Source organism: Myxine glutinosa, chromosome 5 (assembly GCF_964187855.1).
Source record: "Myxine glutinosa chromosome 5, kmMyxGlut1.1, whole genome shotgun sequence".
Taxonomy (NCBI): Eukaryota; Metazoa; Chordata; class Myxini; order Myxiniformes; family Myxinidae; genus Myxine; species Myxine glutinosa.
In genome coordinates, this window is record NC_136265.1 from 201,776,733 (window position 1) to 201,801,355 (window position 24,623).

Here is a 24,623-nt window from a genome sequence, read left to right on the forward strand (position 1 = left end):
GTTAGATATGTAGCAAGCACAAACGTATCAAATTTTGATGAAGATCCTGATCCAGATTTGGATCGGCGAATTTTTAAAAGTGATTTTTGCATCATTTTGAGAGATGTTACCAAAAATGATACAGAGCAGGATATCTCAATAATTTGTGGACAGATTCGGATGAAATTTGGTGCAGAGGTTAGATATGTGGCAAGGACAAACTTATCAAATTTTGATGAAGATCCTGATCCAGATTTGGATCGGCGAATTTTTTAAAGTTATTTTTGCACCATTTTGAGAGATGTTACCAAAAATGATACATCGCACGATATCTCAATAAGTTGTGGACGGATTCGGACGAAACCTGGTGCAGAGGTCAGATATGTGGTAAGGAAGAATTGCTTCGGTTTTGGTGAAGATCCAAATTCAGATCCGAATACGAGAATTTTTTAAAAGTGATTTTTCACCATTGAGAGATTGGGTGGAAAAAGGATATCTGGCAGGATATTTCAAAAAATTGTGGACGGATTCGGACAAAACTTGGTGGACGAGTCGGTTTGGCGACGAGAGGAAGCAGATTCGATTTTGGTTCAGGTTCGAATCCAGATCCAGCCTATCAGTGGGTTACACAGCGTGAACTGTTCAGCATGGCGGGGGTATGCTCTCTACCGAGTGCCATTTCAGTTTTATTATTTGTACATAAAATTTTAATTTTGTAAAAGGACACAATATTATGATAACAATGTAATTTTAAAAAATGGGATACAAATAATATTTTTGTATTTCAAGGTTTTGTTGATTTAATTGTTACGCGACCGAGTGCGGCTGGACAGATATCTTAGATAGATGCCCGGGTTCGAATCCTGACCCAGCTATAAACTGACATCCTGGTGTTTTCCCCAATGTATGGCGAGGCATCAATATGTGCTATATTGCAAAGAGTCGGCGAATTGTCGCCGACACCCTGAACAAATTATAAATTCCTTTGACTTCAGTCAAACGTCAAGTCCGACTACTGTCGGTTCGTGAAAGATTTGAGCTAAAAACGTCCCTCCATCACTCCCACAAGATGGTGGGAATAATTGGGACTGCCAAAAGTAATAGTAGTCGATTTGTTACCTTAACATTATGTTGTGGTGTTGTCATTTTAACCTGGTGCTGGCTTAACAGTTAAGGTGGCTGGCTTAAGATGTTAGGATCTTGAGTTTGAGCCCCCTGTCATGCTGTTGAAATAACACCAGGTGGGTTGACTCAGTCTGTCATCCTTCCGAGGTTGGCAAAATGAGTACCAGCTTATGGGTAAGGGGGGCACTGCATTATTGGCACAGCTGCTGCGCCCCCAGAAAATGTTGCAGCCAATCAGTCACTGGCTGCATACAAATAAATATACCTGGCTTCTTCACGAAGACCTCGCAATTAATACATTCTTTCTTTCATTTGTTGCAACATGTGCAGGTGTCATAAATCTCACACCCGGTTTAATATGGCAGCTGTTTCCTTACTTTTCATTGGTGGTGTCAATGGATAATTACTCTTACAGGATGATGCTTTAATTACCTCCGCCATCAAAGGTGGATGGAGGTTATCTTTTCACTCCTGTCTGTTTGTTTGTGAACAAGATCATTCATCATTCATATCATTGTCCCCCAAATATTCCTACAGGTCGCACAAGATCTGCCAGCAACCCTCTGATGGTTAAACTGCCGAAATCTCGGCTCTCTGCTCACCTTCACTCTTTCATTCCTCTTTTCTCCCGCCTCTGGAACAAACTCCCTCACTCCCTTCAATCCCACTCCTCCCTCCAGGTCTTTAAAACAGCTGTTCACCACCATCTCTTATCTTCCCCCATCCAAAACCTTGATCTTTTCTACCCCCACTAATTCACCCCAGATCCACCTTGTTTGAAATTCCAACTTCTTTCCTGGAAGTCCTGGCAGTGTCCATATGTTTTATACCTCTCCCACCGCCCCCTTCCCATGCCCTCCCCCCCAAAGCCCTCTCCCTCCCACAGATCTCTCGATGTCTCCATGTCTCTCGGTCCCTGCTCTCAAATGTTGTGTTTGTGTCCTTCCCCCTCTCTCCCCATCTTGTCTACCGCTCCCGATGTTATATGTTTTATGTGTCGGTTTGTCTTTCTGTGTGATTAATGTTCGCTCTTTCACGAGCCTCGATCTTGTATTGATTGATTAGTTTTTGGTGAAGCTCAGGATATTATTCCGGATCCAGGAATTTTTTTGGGGGAAAGATTTTTTCTGTTTTACTGCATTAAAGCTTTTATTCTTATTCTTAAATGATGTTTTTCTCCTCCAATTCCAAGATATATCAAAATCAATTCTCTGACAGTTAGGGCTTACTTTCTTTTGCATTTATTGTTTTGGGGAGAGGGGATGTTAAACAAAACGTGTTATTCCAACTAAACCCACGGCGGGAGTATGCGCTCTACTCAGTGGCGTGCTAGTTATGTCTGTGATTGGTGGACGGGAGGTTATGTATTCACCTTTCGTCTGTTATTACCTCCACCACCGAAGGTGAATGGAGGTATTGTTTTCATCTCTTGTCTGTCTGTTTGTGAACAGGATATCTCAAAAAGTTGTGGACGGATTCGGACGAAACTTGGTGGACACGTTGGGTGTTTGACAAAGACGAAATGATTCGATTTTGGTGAAGATTCCAATCCAGATCCGAGGACTTCTAAGTGATTCTTCACAATTGAGAGATGCGGCCAAAACGATATATAGCAGGATATTTCAGGAAGATGTGGACGGATTCGGACGAAACTTGGTGGACATGTTTCGTGTGTGACAAGGACGAAATGATTAGATTTTGGTGAAGATTCGAATCCAGATCTGAGGGTTTCTAAGTGATTCTTCACACTTGAGAGATGCGGCCAAAACGATATATAGCAGGGTATTTCAGAAAGTTGTGGACCGATTAAGACAACATTTGGTGGATGAGTTGGTTTGGTGACAAGAAGAAGCTGATTAGATTTTGGTTCAGGTCCGAATCCAGATCCGGCCCATTAGTGGGATAGAAATCGTAAACTCTTCAGCCTGGCGCAGGTATGTGCTCTGCCGAGTGCTGTTCTCGTTTTTAGTTTAGTCTACTGCATATATATATTGTTGCGGATTTGAGAATCCTGCACGTTGGTAATTGTTGTAAATATCACCCTCTGTAAATAGTAATTCTTTGTAAATACCTCCATCAATTGGTAAAGGTCAAAGGTCGTCCCTTTAGCTAGTCCATCGCATACACGTATCAAATCATAGGCTTCCCGCAATAGTTAGCTCTTTATTCTATGTCAGTTTAAGGCTCTGTTTTCCATTAGTTGACTCTGCATTGCACCAAATGAAATAAGATAGATCCCCCTTTTAATTCCCCAACTGCATCATTGCCAACCGCAATTGCCAACTGCATCCGCCGCCATGCCATGTGCTCTAACTCGGGGGAGAAGGGCGTGCCCGCCCATCGTCATCGGGAGGAGGAGTCAGCCAAGCGCCAGGAACAAGGCGTGGCTTTGCCAACGCCTCATCAAGGGGCGGGATTGGTGAGCCCTCGCGACCAATCAAGGCCGAGGCGAGCTCACCGATGGGCGTTTCCAAAAGGCCGGCGGATTGTTCGCGACGCGCCTCATAAAAGGAGGTAGAGAGAGACTGCTTCAGGAGAGGTGGGAAGGACGATAGAGTTGAAGGAGCCAGAACCGAGAGTCCTGTCAAGAGAGACGCGCAACCTGCGGGAGAACGAGGTCAAGGGAGACGCTGTTCCAACCAGCCTTGCCACGACAAGCTCCGACGCGTTGCGGCGAGCATCCCGGCAGTGTGGACCCGAGGGTGGAGAGCCAACGGCTGCTCGCTCCCAGCCCGGCCGTTCTGCAGTCCCACCTGAACCTTCCTCCCCTTCCAGCCATTCGTTCCTGCCTTCATTCCCCATTCGTGTAAGTCTGACTGTCGTCTGTCTGTCTGTGTTGTCTGGGGTATAAGTTAAGCTTGTTTTAAGAATTGCACTGTGTCTTCTTCTTCTTCTAAAAATTGCTTTCGTTTCTTTCCTTCTCCCTTGGTTTCTTTGGTTTTGTACAATAGTTAGTAATAAATACCTGTGTTCTTCCTACCTTTGCCTTCTTTCCTTCACATCCGTTCGTTTTAGAGGTTTCCACATTGAGTCCCTGTGGTGCGATTTCGGCCAATGCTCAGAATCGGGTTTAGTCTTTGTTAATGGCTCGAACCGCGGGCTGCTAAAACCGCTCGGCAACGAGAACATCTAAAACCGGGGTTCGAGCGGTACTTGTCTCCCTGTTTTGCGGAGGGATTGGTGAAGGTATTCGGGAGAACACCTTGACCAATAACCCTGATCAATCCCACCTCGCAAAGGAGCGTTACAAGTACCAGGACCGGTGGAGACGGCCAGCTTAACAGGACAGGGGATTAACCCCCCCTTGCTAACGGGAGAGCCGTCCCCCGTTTCCGTAACAATATTGTCTCTTTTATGGTATTTTGTACTTTTTTTTGCGATCATATTAATTTTTTGATGAGGCATTATTACCCTCGCCAAAGTCCGTTTGTTTTCCTTGCCAGAGGAGAGGGTATTGCATTTGGGTCAGTTTGTCCTTTTTTTTTGTCTGTCTGTTTGTTTGTCCACATAGAATATCAGTATGTTTTTCTCTGCAACCGTTGGTCCGAACAACACATAATTTTCACCATAGGAATGCCTCCACCTGTAGACTTTTTAAAAATAAGAATTATGACGTCATAAGTCACGTGGTATATCGGGAAATATACCACGTGACTTTTCCAGGGCACCATCTTGGAAAAAAAAAACGAAAACTTTGCACCTCTACATCTCCGAAACAGCTACACGGAAAAAATTGAAACACGGCTCATTGTCCGGTACTCCCCATGGCGAACAACATATAAAAGCAACGTAACCTCCATGATGACCTAATACTTAGACAAGTACAACGCTTGATCTGACCAGTTTGAAATTTCTTGAGCGTGATCTACATAAAAAAAAATATATGGGAGAATTAAATTGATGACGTCTTCGGTCACGTGGTTCGGCAGCCACATTGGATTGAACGTACATCTAAGTCATCAATAAATCACAAACACAGCAGCTAATAAGTACCAAACAAACACATCCTGGTGAGGTTCTGCAATCCCTGATTGCTCTTTCTGTTTGGGAATTGTAATCCACCTTGATGATTGATATCGTTTTTCCATGCATAATTATTCATTGCCATCACTTTCAATTCCATATTCTTAATGTTTATTCCGATTTAAATTTCGATAACTTATGCTTTATTATGAATTCGTGTAATTTTGGGGCATTTATTGTACTTTTTACAATATTCACATTTTACAATTACAATTTTGTTCTTTGAAACAATAGTATTTATTTTCGGTGTTGATTCATATTAATGTATTTGTATTCACATCCCTCGTAACCAAAATAATCTTTATCATTGGACTTCTTCTTTGGTGTTTCTTAATAAAACGTTCTTTTGTAAATTGTCCCTGTTCAATTGTGGAAAATTCATGTTGGACAATTCATGTGGACAATTGTGGACAATTCATGTTCAATTGTGGACATTGTGTTCAATCCCCTGGATAATTCCGATGTCCCTGTTCTCTGCTGTTGCACTTGTATACTTCCCTCTCTCTCCCCATCTTGTCTCCCGCTCCCTTTATTGTATGTTTTGTGTGTCCGTCTATTTTTTTTTGTGATTAATGTTAGCTCTTACACGAGCCTCGATCTTGTATACAAAAAAGAAAACAAAAACCAAAAAAACAAATTATTATTGTTATTATTATAAATTCCTGACTGATTTACTTTGTCTCATTCTGTACACCCTTCGATAAGTTGATGAGGACGATCATTCATCCTTCAGATCATCGACCAACCCTTCCACTGTTGTAGGTTTCTTGCTATTAAGATCATGCATTACGAGATGTTTTACCCAGAACACCCCAGAATTCCCCTTTAAAAAATGTATTGCGTTGATTTTTCTTTCTCACGTATATTTTACTTGGTGAATGTTTTACTCTGGTGCACTGCAGGTAAAAGTCTGAATACATGTCTGCATGGTATTGATATTTATTTACTGTGTACGCAGGTTGTGATTACGCAGCGCAATGCCCTAATCATCATCTTCATCACTTGGACATTGTCTTTGATCATCGGACTCATACCCGTCATGGGCTGGAACAACGGACCATCCAACGATGGCTCCTGTGTCTACGTTCTGATAATCGACTTGAAATTTAAAGTGTATTTTATATTCTTGGGTTGCATTCTTACGCCGCTCCTCATCATGTTCGTGATCAATGCTCGAATCTTCATGGAGGTTCGGAGGCAGCTCCGGCAGATTGCTGCTGATGGGAAAAGACTTACAGAGGTAATAGGTAGTCCTTTGTTTGTACTAGCGTGACACGGCGCGCTGCACACGCCTCAGCACACATCATTTCAGAGCGATAGACATCTTTGACCATTTCGGTGTCTTTTGGGTCTTCAGGTTCTTTTGGGTCTTCGGGGTCTTTTGGGTCTTCAGGGGCTTTTGGGTCTTCAGGGTCTTTTGGTTCCTCTGGGTCTTTAAGTGTCTTTAGGGGTCTTCAGGGTGTTTTGGGTCTTCAGGGTGTTTTGGGTCTTCAGGGTGTTTTGGGTCTTCAGGGTATTTTGGGTCTTTGGGGTCTTTAAGGGTCTTTGTGGTCTTCAGGGTGTTTTGGGTCTTCAGGGTGTTTTGGGTCTTTGGAGTCTTTTGGGTATTCAGGGTCTTTTGGGTCTTCCTGGTCTTTTGGATCTTCAGGGTGTTTTGGGTCTTCGGGGTGTTTTGTGTCTTCAGGGTGTTTTGTGTTTTGGGTCTTTTGGGTCTTTTGGGTCTTTGGGGTCTCCAGGGTATTTTGGGTCTTTAAGGGTATTTTGGGTCTTTAGGAGTCTTGGTGATCTTAAGGGTCTTGGGGGAATTAAAGGGTCGTCAAAGGTCTGAGGGGTCTCAGCAGTTTAAACGTAATTAAGAGGGTGTTAATTTTATATTGATGAAGAAGAAGAAGAAGACGTTTTGGTCGCATATAAACATACATACAAAATGACAAACTTACATAACCATATACATTTGTTCCATTATAATAAATATACAGAGTCAAAGCTCATGGAAGAGCTACAACACTGAATGGATCAGGACACAACAGAACAAAAGGAAGAGCAGAGGGAGAGGGGGGAGAGGGGAAACACCAACAACAGGGTTGACGGACAAAATAGAGGGAGACTTGGACAAATAAATTGATGTGGGAAGGAAAGAGGAGTAGGGGAGGACGCAAGCGGTGGTCAAAATGATTACAGAAGAAAACTCTCCGGTAGGAAAAACTGGAATGAACAGATGTTTGGTACTACAGAACTTTAATATACAAGAAAACAAACACGACATAATAAGAATAACCGAATCTTTTTGTGCTGTAATCAAGGTAAACCACAGCAAGAGAAAGAAGGAAGTGAAAGAGCGTGCATATATAAGCATGTACATGTAAGATTGACACCGATAGGTTCATCAGTCATGACGTGTTTTGAAGACCTGGAGGGAAGAATGAGATTGAAGTATGAATTTATAAATCCTGTTACTTGCAGAAGAAAAGACTTTGCAAAAAAGTCCTTGTGATATAATAAAGTGTGTGAAGGTGAAATAATTATTTATTTTCCCTGGAAGTTTATACTCTGTTGTAACAGGAATGTAGTTCAATTCGAAATTATGATAAAGATCGAGACAGAAACTATGAGTAGTTAATCGAGCACTGGTTTGTCACGTATAAGACCTTTTGGAAAATACCTAAATATAGGCCTTTATCTATCTATAATTCCAGTAATCTCTGTGTGTATGTTTGTATGTTTGTATGTCTGTGACCGCTGTTTCTCGACAACCACGGGTCCGATATACTTGAAACTTGCCAGGTATATTGCTGGGGACCCGAGGATGTGCCTTTTCAAGGTTTTAAATTAATCGGACAAGTAGTTACCGAGCTATGGCGATTTAGCCGTTCGCCGTTCGCTTTGGCGTTGCGAATGGACCAAACCATTTCATGTAAATAGAGGGGGGGGGGGGGGTTCTGTGGTCGTTGCGAATGGACCAAACCATTTCATGTAAATAGAGGGGGGGGGGATTGTCACTGTACTCGCAAGCCGTTCGCTTTGGCGTTGCGAATGGACCAAAACATTTCATGGACCAAACCATTTCATGTAAATAGAGGGGGGGGGGGGATTGTCACCGTACTCGCACCCACGTACCCACGTACCCACGTACGGGCATTGCACCCACGTACGGGCATGCCCTAGTTTGATAAATTTGATTAAAAAAATTATTTGATGAATTTGATATAGGCCTTTATTTGATAAATTTGATTTAAAAAATTATTTGATGAATTTGATATAGGCCTTTATTTGATAAATTTGATGTTAAAAAATATTTGATGAATTTGATATAGGCCTTTATTTGATAAATTTGATTAAAAAAATTATTTGATGAATTTGATATAGGCCTTTATTTGATAAATTTGATGAAAAAATTATTTGCTGAATTTGATTTTGGCCTTTATTTGATAAATTTGATGTTAAAAAATATTTGATGAATTTGATAAATTTGATTTAAAAAAATTATTTGATGAATTTGATATAGGCCTTTATTTGATAAATTTGATTTAAAGATTATTTGATGAATTTGATTTCGGCCTTTATTTGATAAATTTGATTTAAAGATTATTTGATGAATTTGATATAGGCCTTTATTTGATAAATTTGATGAAAAAATTATTTGCTGAATTTGATTTTGGCCTTTATTTGATAAATTTGATGTTAAAAAATATTTGATGAATTTGATAAATTTGATTTTAAAAAATTATTTGATGAATTTGATATAGGCCTTTATTTGATAAATTTGATTTAAAAGATTATTTGATGAATTTGATATAGGCCTTTATTTGATAAATTTGATTTAAAGATTATTTGATGAATTTGATTTCGGCCTTTATTTGATAAATTTGATTTAAAAAATTATTTGATGAATTTGATATAGGCCTTTATTTGATGAATTTGATTTTGGCCTTTATTTGATAAATTTGATGTTAAAAAATATTTGATGAATTTGATAAATTTGATTAAAAAAATTATTTGATGAATTTTATATAGGCCTTTATTTGATTAAAACAATATCACTTTATTTGAGGGAATTTTGTATAACTGATGAATTTGTTTTCATATTAATGTATAGATACATCAATTAGCTCTTTGTGGATTCCCAACTGAGCAATAATGTGATCCATGAATATGACACACGCATCTCCAGTTTCAAATACCATGTTTTATATTGTTTTGGTATGTCCATTGTCTGTTAATACCTTTTCAAAGAACCTGAAAACACACGATTAATTTATCAATGTAAGATTTGTTATCGCTCCTCGTAACAAAGTTGGAGATCTCGCGAGATCTTGGAGACGGCGGCAGGGATTTTCGAAGCTCCACACGGTCTCCACGTTTTTCGAAGTTAAGTCTGTTCACAATTGTATTTTGTCGAAACTGTATTTATCTTTCGGTGTGTGAAGTTATTGTGTGCAACTTTGGTTGTTTCTCGGTGTTTATCTTTCATAAATTGATCGTCTGTTTGCCGTGTCGTGTCTTGAGGCCTTGTACAGTGTGCACTGTACAACCTTGAGGCTTTGTTTTTCTCTCAGCGGTCCGTCTTTTGTGATCCAATAACTTTCGTTCTCTGTATTCCCAGTCTTTTCACCCATAGCCTACTTCCTTGTGTAAATCTCAACTCAAAAAAAAAAAAAAAAAAAAAAAAAAAAAAACATTTTCCTTCTCTGTTCTCATTCGTTTATTCATTCTTATTCGTTCGTTCGTTCTTCGACCACGTGTTTCTCCCCCATTTCCCCAGATAGTTTTCACTCATTAACCTTCAATGTTTACACTTTCCCCTCAAGTTATGTATTCCGTCATATTTTATAACACCTTTTTCTTCTTCTTCTTTAAAAGGCTGCTTTCGACTTGCTCACCAAATCAATTCATCCCAAAAAAAATATCCATCTCCTATAGTGCCTTTTTTCTACATTCCCTAAACTCTCCTGCACTCCATCCTCCATCCAGCGTCCTTAAACGTATTTTTAACTCGAAGGTCACAAGAAACTCATTTTGCAATAAATGTTCGTTTCCCATAAATCGTACACTTTCAAAAATCCAATCTCACCCCTCCCCTCCAAATCTTCCCCATAACCCCTCCCCTCCAAATCTTCCCCATCACCCCTCCCCTCCAAATCTTCCCCATCACCCATCCCTTTCAAATCTCCCCCCTTGCCCCCTCCCTCCTAAACTACCCCCTCACCCCTCCCCGCCAAGACGCCCCCTCGCCCCTCCCCTCCTAGACTCCTGCCTCACCCCTCCCCTCCAAATCTCCCCCATATCCCATCCCTTTCAAATCCCTCCCCTTGCCCCTTCCCTCCCAAACTCCCCCCTCACCCCTCCCCTTCAAATCTCCCCACCCTCATTGCTTCTCAATTTCCCCCCTCTCACTGCCCCTCCTCAAAGCGTCCTCCCCGCTTCTTCCCCCTTCAAACTCTCACCTCCATCTCCCCCAACCTTCTGCCTCGCTCTTCCCCCTCCTCAAATAACACCTCATTGTGGCTCACCCAATCACCATCAAACCTTTTGTCCGCCCCATCCTTCCCTTTCTCCGAGCTATTCTGAAATCTCTGACACACCTTCAACAGCTCTCCCTACCTCTTCCACCTCTTCCACATCTTACCCTGCCCCTCCTCCCCCCTGTTCTGTATCTGATGCTCCCCCTTCCTCTTCATTAACGGTATGGACCTCAAACATCCGGGGCCTTCGTTCAAACTTAACTGATCTCTCCATACAGGTTGCTTCTGTCAAACCAGACGTGATCTGCTTAACAGAAACTTTCCTCCTTTATGATGTCTCTGATTCCATAGTATCTCTCCCGGGCTACTCCCTCCTCCGGTATGATAGACCTGAGCCTCGTCCTGGAGGCGGGGTTGCTATCTTTATCAAAAACTCTCTTCCTCACTCGCCCTGCACTGCACTCTCTCCACCTCACCCCCAGGAATACCTCTGGCTACGGCTTCCCCTTCGCTCCCACCTCTTGTTCATATGTGTGTTGTACCGTCCACCAAACAGTGATGACTCAATCTACATCTCGCTGTCTGATGATATGGACCAACTTCTATCTACTCATCCCAACTCTCTCTTCCTCATATGTGGTGATTTCAACTGTCATCATGCCAGTTGGCTGGGTGTGGGTACCTCTCTCACCAGCCATGGCTCCTCAGCAAAGGACTTCTGCGACTCACTGGGACTGACACAATCTGTCAATTTCCCGACCCGGATCTCAGTCAACGGAACATCTTCTCTTCTGGACTTGGTTATGACTAACTTCCCTGAAAATGTCTGCTGCTCTTCTTCTGCTCCGATCGGATCATCTGATCATGTCCTTGTTAAAGTGGACATCTCTCTGACCATCCTCAGGGAGCCTGCTCAGCGTCGACGAGTCTGGCATTTCACTCAGGCCAACTGGCACGGTCTTTAAGCAGCCATCAATCATCTGGACTGGTCTCCCATCTCTACCACCTCTGACATCAACTCATCCTGGGAATTCTTCCAAAGTAAATTGCTCTCTCTCATGCACAGATTTATCCCATCTCGTCTTCAGTTGTCATACCCTTCCTCCCGTCCATGGTACACGGAATCTTGTGGTGAGGCTGTTGCCCAGAAACAACTTGCCTTCGTCTCCTGGAAAGCAAATCCAACGGAAGGAAATCTCATTTCCTTTCACAAAGCCCGAAACAAGTGTGTGTCCACCCTCAGGAGAGCCAGGAAACAATATCTCTCCGTTCTCAAGACCGAACTCTCTTATCTGTCTCCCTCTTCCAAATCCTGGTGGCGTCTGGTCAAATCCGTTTCTGGTGTTTGTTCCCCCTCCATCCCCTCCCTTACCTCAAACGGCTACACAGCTGACTCCGCACGTGAAAAAGCTGAATGCCTCAACTCTGTGTTTGCCTCTAAATCTTGTGTCCCAAACCCATCCCTCTCTGTACCCACCATACCCAGTCGTACCCTGCTGCTCCTGGACTCCGTGTCCTTTCCTCCTGACAAGGTGGAAAAGTTTCTGTCAACCCTCGACTCTGATTCTGCAACTGGACCCGACGGCATCAGCCCACGGGTCCTAAAATCCTGCTCTGCTGCTCTGTCTCACCCTCTCTCTGTTCTCTTCACCCTCTCTTTTGCTCAAGGTCATCTGCTTGGAAATCAGCCAACATCACCGCTTTGCACAAAAAAGGTGCAAAAACAGATCCTAGCAACTACAGACCAATCAGCCTTCTCCCAATTATCAGCAAAGTCATGGAATCCATCATTGCTTCGGATATGAAATCTTTCCTCTTCTCCAATGGCTTGATCTCTGATCATCAATTTGGTTTCAGACCAGGTCACTCTACTCTGGACATGCTGCTTCTGCTGTCTCAACAATGGATGGAGGTCCTCAATGCCAAACAGGAAATTAGAGCTGTCTCCCTCGACATATCACGTGCCTTCGACACGGTCTGGCACCCCGCTCTGCTCACCAAACTCTCCTCCTTTGGTATCCATAGAAATCTCCACGCATGGCTGGCGGACTTCCTCTCTAGTCGTCGTCAACGTGTGGCCCTGAATGGGTTTCTCTCATCTCCTCTTCCTGTTCAGGCTGGAGTTCCCCAAGGCAGTGTTCTGGGCCCCGTGCTTTTTCTGGTCTTCATCAATGATCTCTCTGACTCTCTCGAAAATCCTCTCTATCTCTTTGCTGATGACTCCACTCTCTGCCGCTCCATTCCTCTTCCCTCAGATCGGCAGTCTGCTGCCTCCTCACTCTCTGAAGACCTGGACAAAATCACAGACTGGTCAAACAAGTGGAACATGTCTTTCAATCCTGACAAATCTCACACTCTTACTATGTCTCTCCGAAAAGATCGACTGGACAACCCTCCCATCTACTTTCTCAACAATCCTCTCCAAGAAGTTCTGTCGCTCAAGATTTTGGGTCTCACTATCTGCCATGATCTTTCTTGGGAAAACCACATTTCCAAGCTGGCCTCCAAAGCCAGTCGCCGACTGGGCATCCTCCGTCGTGCGAAGTCCTTCCTCGGCACACCTGAGCTCCTCACCACATACAAGGCTTTCATCCGCAGCTCAATGGAATACTGTTCTCCCCTATGGGCCGGTGCTCCTGCCTCACACCTAGCTCGGCTTCACGCTGTTGAAACCAAAGCTTTCAGAATTATTGGAATCTCCCGCGATGAAGCTATCTCTGAGGGCCTTTCACTCACTCACCGCAGGCAGGTAGGTGGTCTTTCTGTCTTCTACCGACTCCTCTCCGGCCTTGCACCCCCAGCTCTCTCTGTGCTCTGTCCCCCAAATATTCCTACAGGTCGCACAAGATCTGCCAGCAACCCTCTGATGGTTAAACTGCCGAAATCTCGGCTCTCTGCTCACCTTCACTCTTTCATTCCTCTTTTCTCCCGCCTCTGGAACAAACTCCCTCACTCCCTTCAATCCCACTCCTCCCTCCAGGTCTTTAAAACAGCTGTTCACCACCATCTCTTATCTTCCCCCATCCAAAACCTTGATCTTTTCTACCCCCGCTAATTCACCCCAGATCCACCTTGTTTGAAATTCCAACTTCTTTCCTGGAAGTCCTGGCAGTGTCCATATGTTTTATACCTCTCCCACCGCCCCCTTCCCACGCCCCCCCCCCCCCCAAGCCCTCGCCCTCTCTCAGATCTCTCGATGTCTCCATGTCTCTCAGTCACTGCTCTCAAATGTTGTGTTTGTGTCCTTCCCCCTCTCTCCCCATCTTGTCTACCGCTCCCTATGTTATATGTTTTATGTGTCGGTTTGTCTTTCTGGGTGATTAATATTCGCTCTTTCACGAGCCTCGACCTTGTATACAAAAAAAAAAAAAAAAAAAAAAAAAAAAAAGTTGCATTATTCTATTGCTCAATTTTTTTTCAAAAGGATTTTTTAAGGAGCTCTCCAGGTAGATTGTCAAACTTCATGAAATTATGTGAATTAGTAACACAACTAGAGTATATAATGTGTATTTAATTAGTCCCAAATACCCATGCTGATAAAAGAAAACCACATACTGTCATGGCCAAAAATATTGTAACCCTTGCCCCTTTTTCAAATAATGCACCATTTCTTCCAGAAAATTGTTGAAATTAAAAAAATATTTTGGTATCCACATATGCACAGTCACGTGAAAAAGTAAGTACACCCCAAGTAGTGTAATAATGTTGCTTCTGGGACACCTCCGTTTAACATGGGAAATCCCTATCTAATGTCATTTACCCCCTTGTCTTTTTCAAAAATCATAAACACCTCTATTTCTCCCACCCTCATCTTTATGAACCTTTTGTCTGTAGTACCTATCCTTAATGTTGTTCATTAGACCACTCAAACACTACAAATATTTGTTTTCTCTTATAGACCTATCATCCTTCTTCTACATATCATCTGGCAGATTAATCTTTGACCCACTCAAACATTGACCCATTCACTTCCATATTAATTCTTTCCCTCCCTCATTGCCCCTAAACACCTATATTTCTCTCACCCTGTTCTTTACGAACCTTCTAACCTTTTGACATGTTATCCTTATTCATTAGACCACTTAAACACCTGTGATCCTTCTGACCTCATGGACCTTTTAACCTTTTACTCTTAATATCATCTGGTGAATATAACCCACTCAAACAACGACCCTACAAATATTTGTTTATGCGTGGGAAATAATTTAATTCTCCTACAACTCTCTTCACCATCTAATATATTAACAAAAAATATGTTTGAGTTCGGTTCTTTATTAAGATATTTTAACTGAGCTAAGATAAAATGGTAAACCTCCCTCAATGTTCTTGCTTGAGCGCCTCCAGTGCCACATACCATTTTTTGGTAAGCTCCGCCCACTTTTTGGTAAACCACGCCCATTTTATACTAAGCCCCGCCCACTTTTTGTTAAGCCACGCCCACTTTTTACTAAGCCCCGCCCACTTTTGCTGAGCTCCTCCCACTTTTGCTAAGTCCCACCCACTTTATAAACTCTTCAGCATTGTATCATTTCCAGGTAATACATTACATCATTTTCAGGGAATTTCCATCACATCATTTCCAGTTAAGACACGCCCAGGGAATTTCCACAGGAAGACACACCCAGTCCTTATAAAAGGCACCGACCACACAGGCTTTTTCAAACACGCTTTCTGCTTCACTTGAGAATGGACTACTATGCCGAAATGGAATGGGATAACTTTGCTATTCCATGGAGTCCTACTACCTGTGTAGAACTCAACCTTCAGATTGATGAACTGGACTCGAACCTCTTATCAATGGAGGTAAGTTTGTTTATTTATTTATTTATTTATTAAATTTTTTTTTTTTTTTTTTTTTTTTTTTTTTTTAAGATGAGACTCGTGTAAGAGTTAACAAAGTTTATTTTAATATTCATAAAGCTTGATTTATACAAATAAAAAATATTGTATTAAATTAATACATTGTTATTTTCTTTCACAGGAAATTGTATCTGAGATACGAAATGAAAATTCTGCTTTTAACACAACTTGGGATGAAGTTATTTTTTTGTTTGAAGACATTTTGAACAACCAAGACCCCCAGAACGAGTTCTACCTTGATGACCCAGCCAAAGAGTTATACCTTGGAGATCCACAAAATCCTGAAAAAGAGTTTTACCATGATGATACTTGTTGTGAGTTATCAAAACAAAACCCACTGAACAAGTTCTACCTTGATGAGCCAGAATACAAGTCATACATTGGAGACCCACAAATTTCTGAAAATTGGGAAAGGAGAGTTCTCCCTGATGGTCCGCAGTTATACTATGTGAGACACATCATAGAAACCCTAAAAAATTGGGCAAGGAGAGTTCTCCCTGATGGTCCGCAGTTATACTATGTGAGACACATCATAGAAACCCTAAAAAATTGGGCAAGGAGAGTTCTCCCTGATGGTCCGCAGTTATACTATGTGAGACACATCATAGAAACCCTAAAAAATTGGGCAAGGAGAGTTCTCCCTGATGGTCCGCAGTTATACTATGTGAGACACATCATAGAAACCCTAAAAAATTGGGCAAGGAGAGTTCTCCCTGATGGTCCGCAGTTATACTATGTGAGACACATCATAGAAACCCTAAAAAATTGTGAAATGGGAATTCTCCCTGATGGTCCGCAGTTATACTATGTGAGACACATCATAGAAACCCTAAAAATTGGGAAAGGGAAGTTTTCCCTGATGGTCCGCAGTTATACTATGTGAGACTTATCACGGAAACCCCCAATATTTCTGAAAATTGTGGTTTGACCTTGGGGACTTGGAAAGATGGTTATATTTTTGGAGACTCGGAATGGGGGTTTTGTTTTGATGACTCGGAATGTGATACCTATCTTGGAGGCTCAACAGGAATGTGGTTATACCTTGGGAACTTGGAAAGTTGGTTTTATTTTGGAGACTCTACCTGTGGGGTTCCTCTTGGAGACTCTTTGGATTCTAAAGCAATGAACAATGTTCTTTATTTAATGACGCTTGATTTAAGCAATATCAAGAAAGTTCGAGGAAGAAAATGCTGGAAAATTCTTTCTTCCCATTTCTACTTCTTCAAACTTAAAAGCCTTGAAAGACAGAATTGGAGGAAGAGGAAAAAAAAAAAGAAATACGTATTTAAAAAAGAAGAAAAGAAAGATTATGTTAGGGTTTGGGTGGGATTTTGAATGTGAGGGTTAGGGATGGGGTTGGGTTAGGGTTGGGATTTTGAATGTGAGGGTTAGGGTTGGGGTTGGGTTAGGGATGGGGTTGGGTTAGGGATGGAGTTGGGTTAGGGATGGGTTGGGTTAGGGTTGGGATTTTGAATGTGAGGGTTAGGGTTGGGGTTGGGTTAGGGATGGGATTGGGTTAGGGTTGGGATTTTGAATGTGAGGGTTAGGGATGGGTTGGGTTAGGGATGGGGTTGGGTTAGGGATGGGGTTGGGTTAGGGTTGGGGTTGGGTTAGGGATGGGGTTGGGTTAGGGATGGGGTTGGGTTAGGGATGGGGTTGGGTTAGGGATGGGGTTGGGTTAGGGATGGGGTTGGGTTAGGGATGGGTTGGGTTAGGGATGGGTTTGGGTTAGGGATGGGGTTGGGTTAGGGCTTGGGTTGGGTTAGGGTTTGTATATTATTATGACTCACTCGCACATACACACACACACAAAAGTTAAGCCCCAACTAAAAAGTTGTGGGATTCTGTGTTTGGGGTTCACAGATTTAAAAACGTATCCCCATTATACACACACAAAAGTTAAGCCCCAACTAAAAAGTTGTGGGATTCTGTGTTTGGGGTTCACAGATTTAAAAACGTATCCCCATTATACACACACAAAAGTTAAGCCCCAACTAAAAAGTTGTGGGATTCTGTGTTTGGGGTTCACAGATTTAAAAACGTATCCCCATTATACACACACAAAAGTTAAGCCCCAACTAAAAAGTTGTGGGATTCTGTGTTTGGGGTTCACAGATTTAAAAACGTATCCCCATTATACACACACAAAAGTTAAGCCCCAACTAAAAAGTTGTGGGATTCTGTGTTTGGGGTTCACAGATTTAAAAACGTATCCCCATTATACACACACAAAAGTTAAGCCCCAACTAAAAAGTTGTGGGATTCTGTGTTTGGGGTTCACAGATTTAAAAACGTATCCCCATTATACACACACAAAAGTTAAGCCCCAACTAAAAAGTTGTGGGATTCTGTGTTTGGGGTTCACAGATTTAAAAACGTATCCCCATTATACACACACAAAAGTTAAGCCCCAACTAAAAAGTTGTGGGATTCTGTGTTTGGGGTTCACAGATTTAAAAACGTATCCCCATTACATTTTATTTATTTATTTATTATTTTCAAGGGTATTATCTGCTTACTTGTGTTTTTTGTAATTCTTGTGAGTAAAATGAACCCAAGATTTCTTCTCCATTTAAATCATATAATTTGTAGGTCCAAGGGACTGTATCCATTACATCAATGATTTTAAATAATTCACGAGTCCATTTTTGTGTATAACCTTTCTCAAAATGACTTTTCCATTTGTATATTCTTACAATATCACCAACTTTAAACTTGGGCTTTCTCAAATTAATCTCCTTTTCATATTCTAATTTTGTAAATGTTTCTGATGGTTTTGATTGTGTTGATGAATGAACTGTATTATTGTAATTATCTACAATATCCTGAATTAAATACACCCATTTTTGAGAACCGAGTTGTGTGAATTTTTTATATAATTTCTCTTTTAAAGTACGATTAAAACGCTCAATAACAACTGCCTTTCCTTCATTAAAGGTGCTGTATAATTTAATACCCTTCCCCTTAAGAAATTTCATGAATATTTTGTTATAGAACTCTGTTCCCTCATCAGTCCATAACTTCTTTGGTTTCCTTTTATCCCGATCAAATATTAGCTTAAAGGCTAACATTAAAGTATCACCCCTTTTATTTTTTAAAGGGACAACCCAGGCAAATCTACTCCTCAAATCAATAACGGTTAAAGCATACCTGTATCCCCTGTCATTATTCAATTCAATTAAATCAGCGGACCATATGTGGTCAGTGTATTTAGAATAAACCTTCCTTCTTTTAAACTTTGTGATTATAGGTTTGTGTAATTCTTCAGCCAAAAGCTCCTCAGTCTTGATGGCATCATTAGAGCCTAATAGTTTTTTGAGGAATAACCAAGACCAAGTTTCAATTTAGCATTTATCAAATTTCTCACAATAAACCTATCAACTTTCTCTCTCAACGTTGGATTTTGTATCAAAGACAAATTATACAACATTTCGCTGTCGGCTTTATGTTTTTCAGTCAACGTAGTGGTATCCCCATAAGCAATATCATGCTTCATACACACTTCATCAACCCTATTTGTAGGTTTAGACCAAGGTTTAGGATTGTTAGCCTCATCTAATCTTTTATCCAAGTTTGTTCCTGGACCACAGAAAGAATACCCTGGAAGGTGTAATTCCCCTGGAATTCCAGTTGTTGTAAATTTACTTCCTGACAGAAACTTTTGTATGTCTCCTCCTCTTTTAGGAGAGATGAATTGGCACTTTTTAGAGCCACACACTTGACATATTCCTTTTTGACAAACTCTATTATTTTTAGCTTTAACATAAGAGATATTTTTAGATTTAGTTTTCTTTTTACATTTGAGACAATAACTCATATTTATTTATCAGAAAAATTCCGACAGAGTATCAAAACCTTTTTGGTTTTCAACATATACATTTCAATCTTGATTTTTAAAACATAAAGAATCCTAAGGAATGCCTTCACTCTCTCCTCCATTTATTTACAAATAAAAACTAACTAAAGTCAATGACACCAACATCATCAATCACATAATCTTTTCCTTCTTCTTCTTCTTCTTCTTCACCACTTTCTCGTTTAAATCTCCTCCCTGAAATTGGAGACATTGACGTTCTTATTTTTGAAACCATTATCTTCATAAGAGTTGTTAATTCTTTAATTTCCTCTTCGGTGCGTTGAGATTGATTTATTTGCTTTAATACACTCAATCTTTTATGAATCTCACTGATTTCCATCTCCCTTTCCTCCTTCTCCCTTTTCTCCCTTTCCTCCTTCTCCCTTTTCTCCCTTTCCTCCTTCTCCTTTTTCTCCCTCTCCTCCTTCTCCTCCTTTTTCTCCCTCTCCTCCTTCTCCTCCCTCTCCCTTTCCTCCTTCTCCTTTTTCTCTCTTTCCTCCTTCTCTTCTTCAACTCCTTCCTCATCCCTTGCTACCCTTGAGTTTGAACCCCAAAGAATATTATACATATACTCATCTGGATTTTGAGATATTCTTGTATCTATAATTATTTTTCTCATAATAGGATACCAATAAGATTTGTTGACGATTTCTAAAAGAGTTTTATATTTCATAACTTTGAGAAGTTCATTTTTATTTAATATTTTAAACAAGTCTCTATTTGTGGGTTTAACAATATCAGTATAAGGCCAGTTTTTAATGACAAAATTCCCATGTATATGCTCCAAATCATAAGGTATGTAATACCGAGCACCCTTTTCTTGTAGGTATCCTTGAATACAAAAATTATAATTCTCTTGTAGTCTTCTTCCTGCCATTTATGTATCAGAAATATATGTGAGATTAATATTATGACAGGTAATACCACCCCATCTTCCCACTACCAAATCGGTTTGTATTCCTCGGCTTTCTATCCTTATCTCATTACCTTCCTTCTTTGTCATGCGAACCATCGCTATACTATCATATATTTTTATTTTCTTAAAATCACGTATTTGTTGTTTACTAATTGTACTTCCACATAAATCCTTATCTTCACCAAGTGGATAATATTCTTCTTTACGAGACTGATTTAAATCATGTAGGTCTTCTATGTTTATTGAAAAAGACCAATTATACCCTAAATCAGGCATATCATACCCCCATTTATTAATTCGCATATTAACTAAATGTCCTTCTTTATAAAATTTAATTGTAAGCAGGTAGTTAAATTCAATGAGGAAAGGTGTATGGTCAGTATAACCAGGTGTTGTGGTTGTAAATTTTACTTGTTTCACAAAACGTGCTGTTTTCTTTAAAGATATATATTGTGATAAATCACTGAATCTAATCAAGTCATTCGCATCTGTAGGGTTTGGATAATTGATTAATTTATAAGTATTCTTCATATTAATATTTTTACTTACACTATATTTTTGTCGTTCAGCCTGTGCCTTTGTATAATAATTTGATAAATCAATATCCTGAGAGGATTTTCCAAAGATAGAACCATCTTTTCCAACATAGGTCATTTATATTAGATAAAAAATGATATCATAAAAATTTTCATTATTGTTGAGTTGAAATAATACATATAAACATAATTGGCCACAACATTTAGAATTAATTTCTTGAACTTGGAATGTTTGATAAACACCATTCTGTAAGAATTGTATTACTTCAACAGGTGGTGGCATACCATAACTATCAAAATAATATTTATCCTGACTATTATGAATACAAACCCAATGAGAACCATTCTGTGTGTCTAAATTCATAATAATATTCTTTGTATTCTTATTTATATGTATTAATTCATCTCTCATACAAATAACCACATTATCAATTTTTAGTGTTTTACAATACTTAGCTAGTTCTATATTTGACGTTGTATTCTTTCCAAATTGTTTAAACCATTTATCCATTTATTTATGAGAAAGATACAATCCATTACCCCGTTTAGTTAGTTTAACACCCGCTTGAGCGATAGAGGAAAGCATATCTCCAACCAACAATCTAGCTTTATCAGGTAGACTTTCAAGTTTTTGAGCAAAATCTACAATTACACCACTTCCACTAATTTGTTTCTCCAACTCCTTGTTATGTCTTTCCAATTCTTTTTGAGCTTTTAGTTGTGCCTTCCTTTCGTTAGCAGTTTTTACCGCTGCTGAAATACCACCAGTCAATGCTCCCGCCGCACTTAAACCAGCAAATAAAGGAATTAGAAACGGGAGAAATCCTCCTCTTGACTCGTCTATTGAATATTTCTTTAACATAGGTTTCGTCATTTTAATTTTAAGTGATCCAACATCATTTAGTGTTTTTACTTGTGTGTGTGTGAGTAAAACATCAATTCTTACAGCTCCTTTTCTTTGAATTGTATTAACATTAATAATACAAGGCTTTTGATTTTGAATACAAGATGTTAATTTATTAAGATTGATTTGATTAACATATACCCCAACCATTTATTTATGAGAAAAAACCTATGTGATATTAATCATAACACCATTATCTGTATTAATCTGTAATTCTGTTTCCTCCAAAAGCAAACAATATGCATTAACCTCTTCACTCTCCCCTCTTTCAATGTATAGAGAAGTATCCACTCGATTAGACTTTATAGTTTCCTTTTGAGAACTCAGGTCAATTGCGTAGATTGTATAAAGTTTTTGAAACGCAACCATATCCAAAATAGGATCATTATTACCATTACTTTCACACACCTTTTGGTAGGACTTGTAGGCTTCCGCATAATCATTTTTTTCCCAATCAATTTCCAATCTATCTCGCGGATAAAATGTGCCATCAAGAGAAACCCGAAGTTGTTTCACCTTTTTGCATTATCACTCAGGGCATTATTCTTATTAGTACCGTCCTCTCCATCTGGTTTTTTAAAAATGAGCCAGAGGTATCGTGGCTTTCCTTGAAGAACACCTAAATTCCAAGTGTAGGTAGTGTGTTCCAGTTTAACGTGTTGACATCTTCTTTTAAGGTATGATACATTTAGCGGTTTCTTTGAGTTAAGTCTTCTATTTAACATCTCTTCCGTTTAAGATTAGGAGTATATTCACTGATATACCAACACAAATCATTAATAACAAATTTATTATTTTCTCCAAAGCATTTTCATCCCCAAAAAGCAATCTATTTACATTATCATTCCTTTGTAGTTGAAATCTAATTTTAAGCCCATACAAAACTTTATCATAATCACAAAATCCAAATATACCTTTCAGAGGTACTGCTACGGTAAAACTATTCTCAGCTTTTGCGTCATCATTATACATTGACTTCCTTTGACTATAACCAGGGTCTGCGTTTGTACCCGTTGACATATCAGGAATAAAACCCTCAACAGCTCCCTTACCCATTCTATCACTAAACGAATATAGTGTAAATTTCATCATTTCAGATGTAGCAGAGACATAATCAACCGCTTCAACCTCTTGTGTTCCAATATACAGGCGGACACTGTCAAACATTTTCCAGAAGAAATCATTTACGAGTGTAGCATTAGTATTATTCGCAGCCTTAGTGAATTTAAATTTACACAGCAAGAAACTATCAGCTATATTCAAGTAAGTTTGTTGATTATTTATTTCAAAACTTTTTGTTCCGTTTGAATTCCAGTCTGTTCCTGTTATAGCATTTACCTTAAAATAGTCTTCCTTTTTAGTGGAGTTTGAAATGATAATCGTATCATCCAAATCATAGATACTATCAATCGCTTCCATACTTGTATTTATATAGCATTAAAATTGTTGAAACCCTGACCCAAGTATTTTAATGATTTTTTGTCGTTCTTGTGAAGATAGTTGAGTTTTACCTTTTTTTATTTCTTTGATTGCTTGTAATTTATGAGACTCCTTTTGAGCATCTTTTATACTCTTTATAGCACCCGCAACGGAGCCCACGGCAGAAGCAGTTGAACCAATTAGGTCTTTATGTTTAAGGATGGTTGAACCAATACCCATTAGAGTATCAATTATCCCATCTCCTTTATTTCGAAATTGATGACCTACACCTCGTTGTCTCTTAGGTTTATAGTATCCTCTACCCACATACCTTGTATAGTCTGGTGAAAGGAACATGCCCTCCCCTGTAATTATTTTATATTTTCCCAACTCGTGTTTTCTCACAATAACCATTATTTATTTATTGAAAAACTTCACGTAGGTGAATTCTGATGGATATAATTTCATCATTAAAGGATATCATACGATTATCTTGGTCGGTTATCCTAAAATTTACTCTGTATATGGTTTTTCCTGACACAGGTAAATAGACAAGATTTTTTGGTTCCATATTAAATTTATAACCAATCGGGGTTGAGTATGCACTGAATGAAAATATTGTATTTGTTCTTATTCCATCGTTATAAGCACCATCAATCAAATCACAATGAATTAATACTGAATTTATACCGGAGGATATTTGGATAACATTATCACTGTAAAACGTCCCGTTATTTTCAATCTTTTTTGAAGAGAAACCCAATAGCTCTCTAAACGAATTTTCAATCGTGAAATCAACTTTATAATTATTTTTAAGTTTAATAGTTGATTTTGAAGTGTGTTTTTGAATATCTATTACAATATTTTTTGGTTCATCACCTTTTTCTTTCATAAGGCGAGAGACTTCTGAAGATATTTGAGAAATCTCGTAAGCTCCAGGTGAAACGGTTATAGTTTTATATCCACTTCCTGGATTATAACTAAACTTGTTGTTTTTCTCTGTGATATTAAAAAGGGTATTGTAAGTTTCCATTGACAACAAAGATGCCTCATATGAGGTAAGGGGGTCAAGTTGTAGTGGGTAAGGGAATGAAGCTGTGTAATCGCTCGTTGTGAAATTAAAACTAAGAATTGTGCTTCTCATCTTATTTAATATCTAATAAAATATCTTTGTATTGACATTTATTAATTATTTTCATGTTCATCAACTGATCTAAAATGGCTGAGGATTCATTAAAACAATTGTTGTTTCCAGCCTTCTTACTACCTAACAACAATAATAGCCTATTAACTAATTGTGATGGGTCATTTGGAAGAAAACTAACACCCGAACCAAGCTTACTTAAAGCATCAATAATATGTTTCTCCTTCTCATTCTTCTTACTTTTACCAGCAACAGAAACTCCATAATCAAGTGCATTTAGCAACTCAATATATACCCTATCTTCCTCTCTTTCCATATCAAGTGGTTCCTCAAAATATTTTGAACCGCTGAATCCGGGGTTTGTTAGAAGAAACATTAATCTTGGAGTTAATTTAACAT

General features: G+C 39.5%; 1 protein-coding gene across 1 annotated transcript in view; it reads left to right on the forward strand.

Annotated features, from left to right (window-relative positions):
• LOC137426510 (adenosine receptor A2a) overlaps nt 1–24,623 on the forward strand; it is a 51,783-nt gene that overhangs the window by 16,201 nt on the left and 10,959 nt on the right. The window contains exon 2 of the mRNA XM_078779371.1: nt 6,086–6,367. Within this exon, the coding sequence (XP_078635497.1) occupies nt 6,086–6,367 (282 nt within the window). The remainder of the gene's footprint in view (nt 1–6,085; nt 6,368–24,623) is intronic.